The sequence below is a fragment of the Cotesia typhae genome, unplaced genomic scaffold (genome assembly GCF_013202065.1).
Source record: "Cotesia typhae breed Kobodo isofemale line unplaced genomic scaffold, CoteBio_Ctyphae contig_23, whole genome shotgun sequence".
Taxonomy (NCBI): domain Eukaryota; kingdom Metazoa; phylum Arthropoda; class Insecta; order Hymenoptera; family Braconidae; genus Cotesia; species Cotesia typhae.
Window position 1 is genome coordinate 1 of NW_027423729.1, and position 19,545 is coordinate 19,545.

The 19,545-nt window shown below is 30.3% G+C and overlaps 3 protein-coding genes across 15 annotated transcripts; 2 read left to right on the forward strand and 1 right to left on the reverse strand.

Annotated features, from left to right (window-relative positions):
• Window positions 1–1,878: 1,878 nt before the first annotated feature.
• Window positions 1,879–5,278, forward strand: Pig-g (phosphatidylinositol glycan anchor biosynthesis class G). Of its 5 annotated transcripts, XR_012478755.1 has the most exons (10): window positions 1,886–1,980; window positions 2,047–2,472; window positions 2,563–2,767; window positions 2,843–3,052; window positions 3,161–3,352; window positions 3,420–3,780; window positions 3,862–4,070; window positions 4,145–4,760; window positions 4,898–5,068; window positions 5,139–5,278. XR_012478755.1 is itself a non-coding variant. In XM_074238761.1 (9 exons), the coding sequence occupies exons 2-9, from the start codon at window positions 2,300–2,302 to the stop codon at window positions 4,972–4,974; spliced, it is 2,043 nt and encodes a 680-aa protein (XP_074094862.1). In that variant the 5' UTR covers window positions 1,885–1,980; window positions 2,047–2,299; the 3' UTR covers window positions 4,975–5,255. The 5 variants fall into 5 exon arrangements, 4 of the variants coding, with proteins under 4 accessions (XP_074094865.1, XP_074094862.1, XP_074094863.1 ...); XM_074238761.1 differs by having other exon boundaries at window positions 1,885–1,980; window positions 4,898–5,255; XM_074238762.1 differs by having other exon boundaries at window positions 1,888–1,980; window positions 2,047–2,371; window positions 4,898–5,255.
• Window positions 5,119–6,113, forward strand: LOC141524738 (GPI ethanolamine phosphate transferase 2-like; the record flags this gene model as incomplete). Its single annotated transcript, XM_074238765.1, has 3 exons — window positions 5,119–5,442; window positions 5,558–5,733; window positions 5,826–6,113. Coding segments are annotated over 3 exons (726 nt in total), but the record flags the coding sequence as incomplete, so codon positions are not given.
• Window positions 6,114–6,262: 149 nt separating this feature from the next.
• On the reverse strand, window positions 6,263–17,979 carry L(2)k05819 (transmembrane protein 94-like protein l(2)k05819). 9 transcript variants are annotated; one of them, XM_074238753.1, is made up of 26 exons: window positions 17,685–17,906; window positions 17,459–17,483; window positions 17,213–17,399; window positions 16,934–17,068; window positions 16,724–16,866; window positions 16,440–16,633; window positions 15,861–16,334; window positions 12,265–12,530; window positions 11,933–12,171; window positions 11,627–11,849; window positions 11,308–11,418; window positions 10,871–10,964; window positions 10,569–10,786; window positions 10,238–10,473; window positions 9,978–10,102; window positions 9,629–9,777; window positions 8,998–9,141; window positions 8,636–8,779; window positions 8,421–8,565; window positions 8,128–8,336; window positions 7,870–8,044; window positions 7,552–7,797; window positions 7,221–7,485; window positions 6,815–6,908; window positions 6,533–6,694; window positions 6,263–6,439 (listed from the first exon to the last, which is right to left on the reverse strand). In XM_074238753.1, exons 3-26 carry the CDS (start codon window positions 17,314–17,316, stop codon window positions 6,367–6,369), a joined length of 4,368 nt encoding a protein of 1,455 aa, XP_074094854.1. In that variant the 5' UTR covers window positions 17,317–17,399; window positions 17,459–17,483; window positions 17,685–17,906; the 3' UTR covers window positions 6,263–6,366. The 9 variants fall into 9 exon arrangements, with proteins under 9 accessions (XP_074094854.1, XP_074094857.1, XP_074094858.1 ...); XM_074238756.1 differs by lacking the exons at window positions 17,459–17,483; window positions 17,685–17,906 and adding an exon at window positions 17,929–17,979; XM_074238757.1 differs by lacking the exon at window positions 17,459–17,483 and having other exon boundaries at window positions 9,978–10,084; window positions 17,685–17,907.
• Between the last annotated feature and the right edge of the window lie 1,566 nt (window positions 17,980–19,545).

Below are 19,545 nucleotides of genomic sequence, written 5' to 3' on the forward strand. Positions count from 1 at the left end.
ATGCCGGCCGTTTTCGGCCAAATATGGCCGGCCATATTTCGGCCATTTAGTGACTGTTTTCAGAACCATTTGGTCTGCGCCCAAGGCCAATATATGTCGGCCAAATGCCGGCCGTTTTCGGCCAAATATGGCCGGCCATATTTCGGCCATTTGGTGCCCGTTTTCAGAGCTTTGGGCTTCGCCCAAGGCCTATATATGTCGGCCAAATGGTGGCCATTTTCGACGAAATATGGCCGGCCATATTTCGGCCATTTAGTGACCGTTTTCAGAGCTTTGGTCTGCGCCCAAGGCCAATATATGTCGGCCAAATGCCGGCCGTTTTCGGCCAAATATGGCCATTTGGGCCATATTTCGCCATTTGGTGCCCGTTTTCAGAGCTTTGGGCTTCGCCCAAGGCCTATATATGTCGGCCAAATGGTGGCCATTTTCGACGAAATATGGCCGGCCATATTTCGGCCATTTAGTGACCGTTTTCAGAACCTTGGTCTGCGCCCAAGGCCAATATATGTCGGCCAAATGCCGGCCGTTTTCGGCCAAATATGGCCGGCCATATTTCGGCCATTTGGTGCCCGTTTTCAGAGCTTTGGGCTTCGCCCAAGGCCTATATATGTCGGCCAAATGGTGGCCATTTTCGACGAAATATGGCCGGCCATATTTCGGCCATTTGGTGCCCGTTTTCAGAGCTTTGGGCTTCGCCCAAGGCCAATATATGTCGGCCAAATGCCGGCCGTTTTCGGCCAAATATGGCCGGCCATATTTCGGCCATTTAGTGACCGTTTTCAGAACCTTGGTCTGCGCCCAAGGCCAATATATGTCGGCCAAATGCCGGCCGTTTTCGGCCAAATATGGCCTTGGGCCATATTTCGGCCATTTGGTGCCCGTTTTCAGAGCTTTGGGCTTCGCCCAAGGGTCATATATGTCGGCCAAATGGTGGCCATTTTCGACGAAATATGGCTGGCCATATTTCGGCCATTTAGTGACCGTTTTTCAGAACCTTGGTCTGCGCCCAAGGCCAATATATGTCGGCCAAATGCCGGCCGTTTTCGGCCAAATATGGCCGGCCATATTTCGGCCATTTGGTGCCCGTTTTCAGAGCTTTGGGCTTCGCCCAAGGCCTATATATGTCGGCCAAATGGTGGCCATTTTCGACGAAATATGGCCGGCCATATTTCGGCCATTTAGTGACCGTTTTCAGAACCTTGGTCTGCGCCCAAGGCCAATATATGTCGGCCAAATGCCGGCCGTTTTCGGCCAAATATGGCCGGCCATTTGGTGGGCGTTTTCGGAGCCCTGGGCTGCGCCCAAGGCCGATATTTCTCGGCCAAATGATGGCCATTTTCGACCAAATATGGCCGGCCATTTGGTGGGCGTTTTGAAGGCCTTGGGCTACGCCCAAGGCCGGTATTTCTCGGCCATTTTCGAGCAAATATCGCCGGCCATATTTTGGCCGGCCATATCTGGACCATATTTCAGCCAAATATCGACCATATTTCCCCCAAATATGGACCATATTTGTGCCATATTTTAGCCTACTTTTGACCAAATCTAGGACACTTTTTTGACAATTCTAGGCCGTTATTTCTGGTTGTTCTCTGGCCATTTCACCGATGGTTTTGAGAGCCATGCGCTCTACGCGTGGCTGGTAATTTTTGACGAAATCTTAGCTATATTTTTGACAACACCACGCAGTTATTTTCGACTATGTTTAGACTTCTATTTCTAGTTGTTGGTTGGTCATTTACTCGATGGTTTTGAAAGGTATGCGCTTTCGCGCACAGCTGGTAATTCTTGGCTAGATCTCGGCTATATTTTTGACTATCTCTAGAACGTTATTTCTCGCTGTTGCTTGGCCATTTCGTTGATGATTTTGATAGCTATGCGCTTCGCGCGTGGCCGACAATTATTGATTAAATCTTGGCCTTATTGTTGACCATATCGACATTGTTATTTTAACTGTAATTAGTTAATAAATCATTGATGGTAAATATTCATTCTTTAGCATTTTTTATTTATCATTAATTTTTAATTATTAATTAATTTTTGAAGGGAGAATTATAGCATTTCATAAATCAGACCTGTCGAACGGACCTGCTCTTTACCGACGGTTAAAGGCCCCTTTATCATGCCTCGTGCATAACACAGCGAGTTTGCTCTTTCAATCTAGGCTTTATGGTCTCAAACATCAGCTCGAAAAAACACCTTAAAAATTTGTGTAGATCGTCCTTATACATGAGTAAATTAGTGAAAATTTTATTGTGCTATTTTTCATTTTTAATCAAAAAATAAATTTAATTCAATCATGAATAGCTCTAGTAAAAATCAATACAATAATTTATTGTTTATTTATGCTATTTCAACAGTATTTTTTACTGTAAGTTTTTTTTTATTTGGTTTTTTTCCATTAACCTCTTTAAATGACAATGATAAGTTTGCATCTATGAATGATTTACCAAAATCTATAAACAAAACTTTGTATGTATATTTTATTTCAGTTTACCCAGTCAATTTTTTTTTTTATAAAAATGTAAATTTTAATTAATCAATTATTATTTATTTTTTTAGGTTGAATTCGAATATTTTATATAAGCCGCTATTCAAAAAAATTGTAATTATGGTTATTGATTCTTTAAGATGGGATTTTATTTCCAGTAAAATCGATGGTATACATAATACAATGATTTTTACAAATCGACTATTGGAAAAACGTTTTGGGAAATTGTTTCAAGTTAAAGTCGACAACCCAACGGTGACAATGCCAAAAATAAAGGTTCAATTTTATAACTCATTATCATTGATTAAATGAATTTAAAAAATAATTGATAATTTTTGTTTATTCTTTTAGGCTATAACAACTGGTACTGTTTCTAATTATATAGATGTCATTTTAAATCTTGGCGAAACAAGAGTCTCCAGTGATAATATATTATTACAAGCTAAAAATCATGGTCACAAATTAATATTTTATGGTGACGATACATGGTTACAAATGTTTACAAATATTTTTCATCGTTCTGAGGGAACTACTTCATTTTTTGTTAATGATTTTGTGGAAGTATGCATCAACAATCTTTTTATTAGTTGTTTTTTTTTTTTCGTTAGTTTTTTTTTTTTTTTTTTTTTTTTTTTGTTAGTTTTTTCTGTCGATAATGTGTTTTTTTAGGTAGATAATAATGTTACTCGTAACATTTATAGTGAATTGGAAAATAACAATGATTGGTCAATAATGATTCTTCATTATTTGGGTCTCGATCATATTGGCCACGTTTATGGTCCTGAAAATCCATTAATTCAATCAAAACTCAAAGAAATGGATAAAATTATTAATGATATATCATCTAAAATAATTGAATGGGTAGGTGTTTTAGTATTATTATTATTTCCTTTATTTAAACACTGTATTTATTTCATAATTTTTGTAGAATAAACAAAATGTTGAATCTTTATTTATTATTTGTGGAGATCACGGTATGAAAAATTCTGGAGGACATGGTGGAGCAACACCTGAAGAAATTTTGGTTCCCTTGTTAATGATTGGTGGAAATTACAGTCATAATAATAATAATTTAAACAACAAAATGGTAAATCAAATTGATCAAATTGATATAACGCCGACTTTAGCTGTTATACTGGGACTACCTTTACCATATTTAAATATTGGAGTTGTATCTTTAAATATCATTAATTATAATCTATCATCAGCTCAAAAACTTTATATTCTTTATTATAATGGTAGACAAGTACTCAATCATTTTAAAAAGTTATCCAACTTTCATTTAAAACGTTGGTATTTATGTTATTTTTATTTTGTTCAATTTTTTTTTTCTTTATTTAATATTTGATATAAAATATTTATTTTTACAGAATGTTATTTAAATTATTTAAAAGCCGTACAGTTGCATATTGAATGGATTAATTCTTTCAACAATGAAAGCAATTTTGATAATACTGTTTCCGAAGAAATTATTAATTTGTACCTCGAGTCTTTAAAAGATATGAAGAATTTACTAGTTCAAAGTATCATTTATTACAACATACCATTAATAACAATAGCCATTATATTAACAATTCAAGTAAGCATTTTAAATTTTATTCATTTATTTATTCAACCAGTACTGGTGTTTTGTAATTTTATTGTTTTTTTTAGGTTTTTTTCATCATTATTAATTTAAATAAACCGATGAACAAAGTATTTTCATTAAAAAAATATTTTTACTTCTGGTCATTTTCAGTCGCGTCATGGTTTTCTTTAAATTATATACTAATAAATTTTATAAACGATAATGAAAATTCCTTAACATTTAAGGACTCACCGATAGCTTTTATTGTTATTATTTTTATACTATTTAATTTAAATATTTATTTAATGTGTACAAAAATAGTTTTCCCATTCAAATTATCAGTATTTAGGATTAATAGTAAATTTTCAAGTTTATCTTCAAATTTTATGCTATATTTAGCTGTTGGACTGCATGCTGTAAGTTTAGGTAGCAGTAGTTTTATTGAAGAAGAACATCAAACATGGTATTTTTACTGGACAACATTTCTTTTTATTATACTAATTTATTGTATCAAACAAAAATCAAAAAATATTACGGAAGAAAATAGAAACAATATAAAAATTTTTTTTTTGCTCATTTTACATCGATTTTTGAGAAAATTAAATAGCACTGGAAATAAATATGCTAATTTACCTGATATTTCTGGATGGTTAAAAGAATCTAAATATTCTGATATTTTCATGACCTTACTCGTAATAATTGGTAATTTGGATAAAAAATTTCTTTTTTACAATTGATTTTTTCTCTCATTTTTAATAATGTTATTTTATTATTATTATTATTATTATTATTATTATTATTATTATTATTATTATTATTATTGTTATCATTATTTTCAGCTCTTGGATTGATTCTCTATATTCTATTATTTATATTTAAAAATGATAAAAAACAAATTGATGCAGCAAAAAGATAAGTTATTTTTTTTATTCTTTCACGTTGCTCTGTATCTATTTACGTCATGCATCAGAAAGAAATATATATAGATTGCCTTTTTATTCTGAATCCAGGTAAATTTTAAAGATTGTTATTTTCTAAAATGTTTTATCTATATTTATAATGTGTTTATATCATTTACAGAGGTATACGCGAAGTTAAAACATTTTGGGTCGTTTGTACCATTTATTTAATATATTCTCTAAAAAAGATTATTTTATATCCAAAAAATAATTACAAAAGTCTGATAAATCAACTGATCTATTTATCGTTACAATATTGGATTATCATATCGGCCATACTACACCGACCTCATAACATAATATTATTACCAATTCAATTAATAAGTCAAATTATTATTAGTAATTTTCTAATAAATTATACAGATAATCTAAAGATTTTAACATTTACAAGTTACTGTATAGGCAATGTTTTTTATTTTTACCAGGTATTATTATTATTATTATTATTATTATTATTATTATTATTATTACTATTAATATATATTTATATAAATAATAATTTATTTTTTTTTATACAATAATTTATTTTACCATTTTCAGGGTAACTCCAACAGTTTAGCAACTATTGATGTCGCTGCAAGTTGTATTGGTTTAGAAACTTACAGAATATACATTGCTGCGTTATTCATATGTATTAATACATTTTCATCACCTGTTTTGGCTTATTTAATATTAGTATTCAAAATTACATTGAATGATACCTCAAATACGCTAGAGTAAGTAAAATATATAATTTTATAACTTATTAAAAAAATTATCTGTATATAGTTATATAAATTAAAAATTTTATCAATTTTTTATTAAATAGATTCTTCCAAAAACTACATATTATTAATCGTCAATATGCAATATTCAAATTATTTTCGTATATAACATACACTATCATAATAAGTATTGAAAGACATCATTTGTTTGTATGGTCAGTATTTGCTCCAAAATTATTGTACGAAACGGCGCACTGTATTTTAATTTTTTCTATTATATTCATTGTTCAAATTACCATTACAGTAGCTAAACAACTTAATAATGTTTAAAAAAAATTTTTTTGTAGCTTGAATGTACTTTTTTTTTTTTTATTTATTTATTTATTTTTTTTTTAATTTACGATTACTGAATATGTATATAATCGTACAAAAATTTAATAAAATACTATTTTGTAAATAATTGTAATAATTTAATTAAGCGGTAATTGTACTTGTAAATAATATCAGAGCACAAAGTTTAAGCTTCAATTAAAACCCAAAATTTATATTTAGTTTTTTATAATTCATTATTATTAAATGCATTAAATTAACATAAAAATATTATTTATCTTTTTTTGAATATATTTTAATTAATCAATGAATTAATTAAAACGGTGAATTCATTCCGAGTTTTGTACCAAATTCTAATCGAGCCCTTTTTTGATGACGTACATTGGCTCTGAAAAAAAAAAAGATTTAAGAATTAAAACACTTAAAATTTTTTACTGTCTTTAATGTATATTATTATTTTATAATATATATTTGAACTTACTTTATTTCTTGCCACTTAACCAATTCGTTAATAGTGAAAACTAGTGGAATTGATATAAGGAAAAACAATGGCAGTTGAACTGGAAATTTTTGATTTTTCCGTTGCTCTTCTTTTAATAATTTATACAATGTATTACCAGAAAAAAGAGCTTGCAATCCTAAACTGTAAAAATTATAGTTAATAATAATATTATTAAATTAAATTTTTTTTTAAAGAAAAATAAATAAATTAACAAATAGATAAAAATGCAATTATTGTATATATATAAAAAAAAGTACTTACACAATAACTATATTACAAAACCATAATAAATTATTAAATGGCATTCTTTGAAATATCAAATATTCTCTATGTACAAATCCTGATGAAATTATTACTGAAATTTATATAAATGATAATAATAATAATAATAATAATAATAATAATAATAATAATAATAATAATAATAATAATAATAATAATAATAATAATAATAATAATAATATTATTATTATTATTATTATTATTATTATTATTATTATTATTATTATTATTATTATTATTATTATTATTATTATTATTATTATTATTATTATTATTATTATTATTATTATTATTATTATTATTATAAAAATACGAATAACCAATTGGAAAGGATTTAATTAAATTTTTAAAGAATAGTAGTAGTAGTAGTAGTATATACACACACCGAAATGTAAAACTAACAAAGTTAGCGAAAAATGTTGCATCATAAAAATAATATTTGGTTGGGTATTCCATCCACCCCAACTAACATCATTGTCATCAATTTCAAGATATATATAAAAACATTCTGTATTTATTGTACTTGTTGATGTAGTTTTTATATTATATAATGGACATAAAAACATGTAAAAAATCATTTGTGATATTACAAGTGTTATTATTGTAGGTAAAAATTTACTCCCATAGCACCAAATAACAAAAAAGGCAACCTAAAAGAGAAAAATTTTAATTCACTTACAGTTCTTATTCGTATTATAATTATAAAATAAATGTACCTTGCTATTAACAACACACTGATTTTTTCCGGTAGCTCTCTGCATTATTGTAGGGTCAATTGGTGTAGCCATCATTGATATTGATAATAGAGGAATAATTAAACAAATTAACCAGATAACTTGGCTTATTGAAAATAATGGTGGTAATAATAACAATACTGATAATGCTTGGGTAAATGAAAGTGTTACAATGCAACACAACCAAAATTGAACACAATTCCATAAACATCTCATGTAGTCTCTTGCCTGTAAATAATTAAAAATTAAAAGTTTAACAAATAAAAGGTGAAAAAAAAAAAAAAAAATGAAAAAATTTACCTCCATTACAAGGTGAAATAAAGCTATTGGATCTTCACGTTTTACACATAGTGAACAAGCTATTGAATTAAGAGCTCGACTTAAATCAATTGGTGATGGGCCTTGTTCATCATTTGTATTTACCATTACAGGAATTTTTTGGCAAACTTGTGGATACAACGGTTCAACAGCAACTCTATTTTATAACAATAATTATTAATTAAAAAAATTTTTAGTTTTACAATAAAAAAATATTTAATTTAATTCAATTGTTGTTACCCTGCATCTGCTTGCATAAATATTGGCATATTATCAGCATTTGCCGATGAACCAAGTACACAAACTACTTCACCATAATCTTGCATAATATTTAACATTTCACGAGTTACTATTGTATTGCAATCGGTAAACAACGATACCAATAAAGGTACATTGTCAACCATTTCAATATGCGGACGTATTTTATCTATTCCTCTAGGTAATTTTGCCTATAACGTAATATAATTCTTTCGATATTGTTTTGAAAAACAATTTATTATTTAATTATTATTCTTAATGTATGTTAAACTTACTCTGTTAGATAAATCAAAATTAACTGGAGCACTTTGTTCAGTACTATCAGTAAGACAGCTCAACGATCTCCAAGCTTCCTGTCCGGATCCTAATTCAACACTTTGAACCAATACGCTATCTTCACTTTTTATTGTATCATGTTCCCTAAAAAGATAAATAAAAAATGAAATAGTGATTTAGTTTTTTTTATTTTTTTATTTTTTTATTTACAAACCTATGACTCATTGCACTTTTAGTTTGCATAACAGAATCCTGATGCCATTCTGTTGTATCTTGTTCAAATTTAACAGTTGTATAGTCTATATTTATTGCGCTAGGTGCAGACATACTCATTGTTCGACTTACATCCAAATTAGAACTAAAAAATTTATAACACACTTAAAATATAATAATAGTGTTGAAGAACATTTGTTGTTTGAATTATATCAATAAGCTTATTATATTTTAAAGCAATAAATAGCTTAAAAATAATAGTTATAAAATAATAATTTAAATATGAATATGAATATGAGGATGATTATGAATAAATAATTAATAAATTAAATTCCTCGGTAAGTAAAATGTTTAATAACATACCGAGGACATATACGATTAAGCAATTCGCTGGCCTCTTCATTCATCATGCAGGTATCAGCATTATACTGATTAAATTTATCAGAAGACGTTGGTGAGGACATAGCAGCTGCTTGGCTCACCCAACATCCTACTGGACTCTCTGACCTATTGTCATTTTGTTAGTTACACACATACACGTAAAATAATAATAATTATAATAACAACAATATTAATAATAATAATAATAATAATAATAATATTAATGACAATTATTATTAAAATATAATTCAATATACAACAAAAAATATAAGCATGCTTGTAAGCATAAATTAATCAACTAATGATGGTGAAAATGATCATAATGTAAAGTGTTATAATAACAACTTTAATTGTTATTTTCTCTTTATGATTAACGCCATGCATCAATTTAAGTTACTTACATTAATTATTCAATATATCAATTGTAAATATAATCAGATTATTGTTCATTATTGATTATTAATAACTATTAGTAGAATAAATATATTTTTATAAAAATAATATCATTTTTATTATTATTATTATTATTATTATTATTATTATTATTATTATTATTATTATTATTATTATTATTATTCCCCGCTTGATTATATGATAAGATGATAAATAATACCTAGCCCTCTCGCTGAGCAATGAAATGTGACAATTCCATCCACTCTCAAGACCCATCTTCTCTGAGAATACACGCGAACGTAATTCATTTTCCTTGCTGAAGTGAACAAATCTTATGCACGCTCTTTCTAATTGTTCAATTAATTGCACCTATCAATTTCACATACATATCGTCAACGTTATCGTCATAATTGTCAATGATCAATGATTGACCAATGAACAATTATTTCAAACAAAACATGATAATAAATTTCATAAATTAACTATTACTATTATTATTTACAAGCATCAATTTGATAACATTACTCTCACGTTAAATAGTATTAATAGTAATAATTAAAAATACGAACCATATCTGCTTGAGCTTGATACTGCATTGTTACCATTCCAATGAATATTTGATTACATTGCATCTCGAAACAACTATCAACATCATTTATTTCTTCATTTTTATTTTCTGTGCAAAGTAATGAATCTATAATAAATATTAATATATTATATTATATTATATTATATTATATTACTATTACTATTACTTTTATTTTATTTAAAAATAAATATTTGTCATTTTATTAGAGTTTAAAAAAAAAAAAAAAAAAAAAATGCTTGCCTGTTGAATGAAATTGTCCTAATAATCCTTTAACACGTGGATCTATAACATTTCGAAAATCCCAAGGTACTGGAGTTGGACTTTTATGAGGTGCATACAAGTGTTTACTATCAGATGGAAGTTCTAAATAAATATTCGATAATTTATTATTGACGGTATGAATCAATGGTCGATATGCAAACGCAGTACAGTAAGACGTTAAACTAGTCCGTTGATAAAAATCTTGAATTTTTTTTCTACATATTATAAATAAAGATAAAAAATAAATAAATTAAGCCTAATTAAGTATATGTATATATAATAATAAAATTATTGTAAATTTTTGACCAACCTATCAGAAGCGGATAATGGACAAAGATCATGTCCATCCCAAAATTCAATACATGAGTCTAAAATAATATCCGCAGTACCTTGAGTTAATAATTGTAAACTACCACCGGTACGTTCTTTCATTACAACTGCAACCATATGAGGGAAAGGAAATTTAAGTTTTGTAGCAATACTTAATGATCTTGCGAATTTAATATCACGTCTGACCATTTCCGGTTGCTAAATTTAAAATATCAAGAAATAATTTTATTTATTTATATTATTTTATGTTGAAAAAAAAAAGTTATTATACTATATACATACAACATGTCGAAAAGTTGATAGCTGTTGTTCCAATTGAAAAATTTCTTGTGCCTGTTCTTGAAATCCAATTTGTTTTGCAAGTTCACATAAGCACCTGTTAGATTAAACAATTTTCAATATTATAAAATAATAATATTATGGATATAATAAATTAACGTTTAGTTAAGTAAAAGTAAAATAGATGTTAAGTAAAAGTAAAGTAAAAGTAGTCTATGGTTAAGATTTATTTACATAGTTCGAGGTTTATTTAATAGTAAGAAACATTAAAAGTTAAAATTATATACTGCATTATTATTATTATCAATTATTAATTATTAATTATTAATTATCACTATATATTTACAGTAAAGATTAAAATAATATTATTATAGTTTATAAAGAGATTGCGAGTAGTTTTTATAAATGAAAACTATAATAAATAATATATTTTAACTGACCCCGTCTTTCCAATGTTTTCAAATTCCTCGACGATTAAATTTATTTGCCTCGAACTTTGCATAACTGTATCATTCTTGTTTGAATCAATTTTATCGTCATTGTTGTGGTTGCTGACAAATTTATTATTTAATATATTTAAAGAAGCTATTAAAGTTTACTTACGTATACATAAATAATATACTTAAATGTACAATTTTGTATATTATTATTATTATTATTATTATTATTATTATTATTATTATTATTATTATTATTATTATTATTTTAGTATAATTAGATTGAGATATAAATTTTAAATCTCAAAATGAATATACATACCTTCTATTTATTACTGGAACTAAATTTTCATTGTAAAAAGCTTCACAAGTAACGTGACAACAAAATTGAGCATAATGTTCTTGAGTTTCCATATTACACGTATTCAGTAATATCGCTAATCCCAAAGGTTTTAGAGAATTTAAATGATGTCTCCAGGAAGGATCATCAAATTGAAGACGAAACGGTAGAGCATGATCGTGAGTTAAATCAAGAACTTCAGCTACTAAAAATAAAAAAAAATTATACTGTTAATAATTTTATTACAATATGCTTAATATTAAATATAAAAGGAAAAATTAAATTTACCATGTTGAACATATGTTGTACGGTGATTTTGTTGCTGTTTTTGTTTTTGTTTTTGTTCTTGTTCTTGTTCTTGTTCTTCTTTTTCTTTTTCTTTTTCTTCTTCTTCTTTATCTTGTTCTTGTTCTTGCTTCAGTTGTTCATTTGGTTGGTGATGTTGTTCTTGTTCATTTTTATGTAGGGGTTCTGTTGTTGTTGTTGTTGTTCTTGGCGATTCCGATGGTTTTTCAAGGCTAATAGAACTAAAATTTAAATAAATAAATATACTGTTATATTGGGGGGGGGGGAGGAAGGAGAGGAAAGAATAAATATAAAAATATAAACATTTAAAATACCTAGATGTACGAGACAATGCATTGGCATTACGTAAAAAAAAAACTTTTTCTGCAGTTGGATTGGCCCAAGATAGAATTCCTTTTTTGTCAATGCAACATAATGCTGTAACTGATCCTAATACATGAAGAATACTTGCTGAGCGTGACATCATAAATTCTTTACCAATAATTATTGAAAGAAAATATTCTGCCAATTCCGACCAATTATAAACAACCTCAGGATTGTTTGGGCCTGCTATATCGGTATCATCATATGGATCTACAAACTATAAATATATTACGAAATATAAAATTAAAAAAAACTTGATTACTATTATTATTATTATTATTATTATTATTATTATTATTATTATTATTATATGCGATGCTTGCTACGTGGCCTCCAAGCGGCGCATCGCGGGAAACGCAGACCATAACATCAGGTCTGTAGGCGAACGACGTAGCCCGTGCAGTGGGCCAACTACCCACTGCATGGAAATAACTGAGTTACCACAAGATACCAACTCAGAAGTGCTCCCCACAACCGGTCCTTTTCGGATGAGGACCATTCATCAGGTGGGAGGAGCACGCCGGACCCGATGAATGATGACGACCCTGGCGCCTTAAGGACTTACTTTAAGTGGACGGAGGAACTGAGAGTCGATCTCTTGGTGTGCTACCAACGTAGCGAGCCGGGGGTGAGCGGTTATATGGCCCGGATGCACACTCTTGGAGTGATATGCATCCGGAGCTAGCGCATTTTACGCCCAAACACCTGCGTAATTATGCCGCTCATCTTCGGCGAAATAGAAGATCGCTTGTGCCGGACAGAAGGCAGTCTAATAGACTTTCCTTTCCGGCGCAACTACACCAAGAGCGACGCCGTTCCTCCTGACAACAACAATCCCTTTTAGGACGGCAAGTAAGTATATCTAAAAAGATAACTTACTCCCAACAACAGCTTGACGCGGTAAACGAAGATCTCCGTGCACACATCCTGGAGGATTCCACCCTTGCCACTGTGAGCCAGGTTGTGTATGGTGCAGCAGTTTCGGCTTTTCCGAGAGAGAGACAATGTCTCTCGATCGAGGCAAGGTTGAAACAGCGCATCTCACAACTTGGCTTGAAAATTGACATGTCCCGGAAACAGGTCTCCTGCATTCAGTGTGTGATTGAGTACGACACAACTCAAACACCATACACGCCCCGAATTCGGCGCATTGCTGCTGAACTTCGGTGGCGTCATCACGCACTGAACAAGAGTACTCTTCATGTCATCAAGGAAGAGTCTCTTAATAAATTGCGGGCTCTAGTGGCTGCTAAAAAGTCATTAGAGAAAAGGCTGAAGCGGTTGGTCGACAACTCGTTGTTTCGATCCAGCCCTTCACGGTTTCTGACACCAAAGACCGATGTTACCGGGAATTATCCAACACCTGAGCGGGTGGAAGCTTTTTGGACTGAGTTGTATGGAGATCAACCAAACGTGAACGCCAACACTCCAGCTCTGCACGACTTCAAAGTATTCTGTCGGGAACACCGTCGACAGAATGCTGATGAAGAGAGCCCTGCAGTCAGTGTGGATGAAGTTCGTTCAGCTCTAAATGGCAGCAAAATTGGGCTGCCCCGGGACCAGACGGCATTAATGTCTTTGGTGGAAGAAGTTTACTTCTACCCACCTCCATCTGGCCCGCATATTTACATCATACATTAGAGCTGACGATCCGATTCCGGACTGGCTTGTAGAAGGGCGAACCGTACTGATACCTAAAAAAAGGTGACTTGTCTGACTCCTAAGAATTTCAGGCCTATCACCTGCTTGAATGCGGTTTATAAAATTTTTACAAAAATTTTAAATAACCGTATCTTGCAGCAGATAGAGCCTGTATGGCAACAGATATATGAACAACGTGGCAGTAAAGAGGCCTGTCAGGTTGCAAGGAGAACCTGATAGTGGATCGATGCGTCTTACAAGATGCGATCTACTATCAACGCAACCTGTCAATGGCTTGATTGACTATCGCAAGGCATTTGACTCAACTCCACATGAGTTAATTTTATATCTACTCAAATGCCTGGGAGTCAATCCCGAAATAGTGGAATGTATTCGGCGTACAATGCAGCTCTGGCGAACGCGATTTCACATTGGAAGTAGAAACGCATTGCACGTAACCGGAGTTGTAGAGTACAAACGAGGGGTCTTCCAAGGCGATTCCTTGAGCCCTCTGCTGTTTTGCATTTCACTGCTGCCTATATCTGTTGCTCCGTAAAACTCGTGGGTACTCTGTGGGGCCTCCGGGTGATCGAAAATATTCGATCACCCATCTGCTTTACATGGATGATCTGAAGCTATATAGTGCTGATGAAGATCATCTACAAGCAGCCCTTAACATCGTAGCAGAGTACACACGAGATGTCGGAATGTCTTTTGGGTTGAACAAGTGTGCGGTCGTACATCTGGCGAGGGGTAAGTGCTCTGATACTGGTGATGATGTCGAATTAGTGGATGGGAGCGTCTTAAGCCAATTAGACGCCGGGGAGTTGTATAGATATCTAGGAATGGAAGAGCACCGCATGCATGCGGTCTCTGAAGTCCGAACAACTCTCCAGAGCGAGTATGTTAGGAGACTCCGGAAAATTTGGTCCTCCGAACTTTCCGGCAAAAACAAAGTCTCAGCTACTAACATGCTCGCTGTCCCAGTCTTACTATACTCTTTCGGTGTCCTGAAATGGACCCGAAAGGATTTACGAGATCTCGACATCAAAACCCGTAAGATCATTAATATGAATCGAAGCATGCACCCCAATTCATCAGTCGCCAGATTATACCTCTCCCGGTCCATCGGTGGGAGAGGTTTGTAGAGTTTGGAGCGGCTTCACGACCGTTTGGTCCTGGGTTTAACTCACGAAGTTGTCAATTTCACTGCAGACGAGGATGACTTTCTTATGCAAATTGTACATAAACATGAAAATGCGCATAAGGGGTCATTCTTGTATAAGGCAGCATATATGCGGCAAGAACCCTTGGTCTTGGAGAAATAAACGCTCTTATGGAACTCCGAAAGGAGGAATTTAAGAGCGTCATCAGGAACGCCGAGGAAAACTACTCCTTGGCGAACTGATGAACAAGTCCATGCACAGCGTGTTCTTTAAACACGTGCGTGATCATGGCTTGTCCATCCAGCTGACGTTTTCCTTCTTAAAGTCAGCGGGCCTGATGTCCGAGACTGAAGGGTTCATATTTGCCTGCCAAGATGGTGTCATTAACACTCTTGAGTACCGTAGCAAGGTGCTCCAGGTGCAGCTTCCGGACACGTCCTGTAGGAGGTGTAGACAACATCCGGAGACGCTTATGCACCTTTTGTCGGCATGTCCAGTGCTGGCGAGAGGTGCATATATCCAGCGTCACAATGCTGCCCTGAGAGTACTGTACTACTATCTTCGTCATTGCTACGGTATTGACGTGACACCAGTGCTGCCTTATTTGCCAGGAGATATTCCCCAGGTTGTTGAGAATGACAGTTGCAAAATTTATTATTATTATTATTATTATTATTATTATTATTATTATTATTATTATTATTATTATTATTATTATTATTATTACTATTAAAACTTACCGAAATTTTACTAGAAGATTGATAAAGTTGAAATAAAGCTTTGAATCTGGCCATACCAAAGCAATTTAAAACAATCCAAAATATTGGAAATATAATTGGCAATAATGGAAGTGTTACTGCAATGGGTTGTAATAAAAATAATTCAGTCCAGTGGCCAGAACCAGCATACTTGTAAAAATATAAATATCGTAATAAATTTACAATTAAAACAATTATTAAAAGAATAGGATAGGCCAATTGTTCAATGCAACAAATCATAAGTAAATGACGTTTGCGATTATGATAAGTAACAGGTCGATCAAGTGCTTGATCTAAAGCCATTCGTAAATTTACTAAATAAGGAGTTTCTTTTAATATGTAAATTTTATTTTTTAAAGGAATTCGGGCTTGAGGTGATGTAAATATTTCATTTGTATTGTGATTAACATTTGGGCTATACATTTCTTTTGCATATAAAGGTGAGCCATCAGGATCCTTAAAAGAGAAAAAAAAAATTTTATTTTAATAAATTAAAAAATTTTTAAATATACTAAGGCACAATAAGTATATAATAATATAATAACTAATATTAAAGCTTACGTTGTATGGAATACAATAACCAGGTACTTGTTGACCGGGTTTTATTATAACAATATCACCAGTAACTAGTAAAGCCCATGGTAAATTAACAATAACATTATCCCGATATGTCCACTGTAAAGTTACGCAAGGTGAAAGGGGAGTACAAAGATGTGGATAATTTTCCGGTTTCCATTTGCATAAAAAACGAGCAGCTGAAAAAAAAAAAAAATAATAAATTTAATTAAATTTTATTTTATATTAATTACTGATAAAGTATTTTTAAGAATATATATTGTTTATACCGTTTATTTTTTTGAGAAGAATGTTAACCCTGTGAGGTATTTCGTTATGGCGTAAAATATTATCTGATGTCACTAACACAAAATTTAATATAACAAAACAACAAATAATAAGTGCTTCATATGGCAATAATGAAACTTGATCGCTGTGATAACAGATAGTAATAATAATTGATAATAATGATTATGTATATTAATATATCAATATCTTACCTCTGTTGATTAATATTTAAATAAACAATTATTAAGATGATGGCATTTATGAATAGTGCAACAGCTGATGTCCAACAAAGTGTTGTATACTGACTTTTGTGATGGAGTGAATCTTTTAACCAACAATGAAATTTTCTAGAAATCAAAAAAACTATATTAAAAGATGATAAAAAAAAATAATAATAATAATAATGTTAATAACAGTAATAGTGATAGAATAATTAAAAAAAATACAATTTTTATTTAAAAAAAAAAAAAAAAAAAAAACGACAAACTTACTTATTTTTATGATAGTCAACTTTATATTCAATTAAAACACGTTCAATTTCATGATGAAGAATTTCTAATGCCTCCGCAGTTGATAATCCTATTTTATTACTCATTTTAAACCAATATTTAATATTTCAATTTGAATTTAATACATTTTTTTAAGCAGCAGCATCCTCTTGAACTCTGTTTTTTTCCACTTGATAAACCAAACAATTTATATAAATTATTATACTTAATAGTTATTTTTATACATACATTTTGAAAATTATATAATCATTCACTAAAATATTAAGAAAAATTTCATCTATTTATATATGTATGTTTCAATTGAAAAAAAAAAAAAAAAACCAATACCCTTAACACTATTTAATAATATCATCATGCATGAAAGAAAAAAAAACCGCTATTATTTATAATTTACAATACTGTTTAATAAAATAAATAGCATCAATATTATATAAATAAAATACTGTATATATACTGTGATTAGTATAATCCGAACAAAAACAGTTTCACTGTAAAAAATTGCGCCAAGGCCACGTTCATGAAACTCATCTCAATAACATTTGCACTTTACAAAAAAAATTAGACTCATTTTAATAATTTTCATTCTCTACAAAAAGATATGAAATACAAAAAAATACCAAGAAACCGTCATAATGTTGAAAAAATTGAAAAAAAATTTGTTGAAAATTAAAAAATAAAAAAAAAATTTTTTATCGTACTTGGCGCGCGTCATTGAGTACCCCAAATTTTTTCGGACGAATTTCAACCCAAGAAAAATCGATTTCGCTTATATATATATATATAATCATATTATATATTTATATAAATTTCATTAGTCAAGGATACTGAAGTCGTTGAAACATTGCTTAGTGTATCAATTATCAGCTCACTTAAAGTTAGCACCCCAGAGTTTTTTTTTTAATTTCAAAATTTTTTTTTTTCATTATATCGTTAGTTAGTTAATAAAAATATACATACATTAATTAACCATTGTTTCGAAATTTTTTAAGAAATTTAAAATGAAATTAATATTTATTAGTTATTTATTTATTTACTTAATGACATTGACATTGGCTGACGTCCAACAATTTTTTTCTAATTATTTAAATTAATTAAAAGGTGATTCTTAAAAAATTACACTTGTAAATTTTTTAATTTTTTACACATGAAATGTGCTTGTCACTATAATTTTCAAAAGACCACGCAAAAAGTCTATATACGTAAAGTTGACGCATGCGCGGTGCGAATATTTAGAATACATACATTCAGCTAATTAAAAATGTTAATAAAACAATAACTAAACAATTTGAAATAGGAACAAATGTTAAATATACATGAACAATCAAAAACAGAGGTTTAATAACCTAAATTGCAACCAAAATATTAAAAACATGCGATAGGGGGGGCTAACTTGAAGGTACATTATTAATAAATTCTTTTCAAAATAAATAAATGGATAACGAACAAATTTTGATAGTGAATAGTAAAAGACAAACAAAGAGCTGCAGACGTCATAGAAGAAAAAATCAAAAATTAAAAAAAAAAAATCTCTGGGGTGCTGACTTTAGTAGGCTATCCCGTTTTGAATCTACAGTTTATGTTGAAATAATTTCTGTGCACTCTGGTGGCTGTAGATGTAAGCTGTGAATTACTTTTTTTAACTGTAGTTTCGTATCTATAGGAGGATTACTACACATTTTTATTTTATCTAGTCTGTGGCATGTCACTTTTTACATAGAAAAAAAGTCAGGATCGAAATTCGTGAGCGCGCTATAGTATGTGCTGATAAAATTTAATAATTTCAAGTAAATAAATTGTGATAAGTGAAATAAATAAATTAATACGGTAAAATAAATAATGAACAACTGTTATAATAAAAAATTAGTGGAAAAAAAGTACCGTAGAATTAAATAAAATTTCGCAACCTCAAAAAACCGTTCTGCTTACAGTATAAATATACAGTCGGTAGTCTGGCGCTCCGTTTACAACGGCCGGATTTTTGAACGGACCTTGGCGCCAGATTCTACCGAATCTGTAGATTTTATACATCACATCTATCGATAAATATATATTATAAATTTAATAAAATAATTTTCAAAATGCCAAAAGTTTAACATTGCAAACACATTAAACAAAAAAAATTTTCTTTTAATATTTACTAGTATAACTATTTTTGTTAAACAACTATACTATTGTGATGTTGTTTCAAATTATCAAAGAATAAAGTAATAATAATAACACTGCTGAAATTGACAGATATTATAAATTTTTTGGAATTTTATAGCAATTAAATTATTTTGAAAAAAAATTCAATTAAAAAGTTTCACATGTGAAAA

Excerpts from the sequence above, each read along its gene's own strand:
- Pig-g (XM_074238761.1), top strand. The coding sequence starts at position 2,300 with ATGAATAGCTCTAGTAAAAATCAATACAATAATTTATTGTTTATTTAT. Across the intron at positions 2,473-2,562 it reads AAATCTATAAACAAAACTTT|GTTGAATTCGAATATTTTAT; the intron begins GTATGTATATTT and ends TTATTTTTTTAG. Across the intron at positions 3,353-3,419 it reads CATCTAAAATAATTGAATGG|AATAAACAAAATGTTGAATC; the intron begins GTAGGTGTTTTA and ends TAATTTTTGTAG.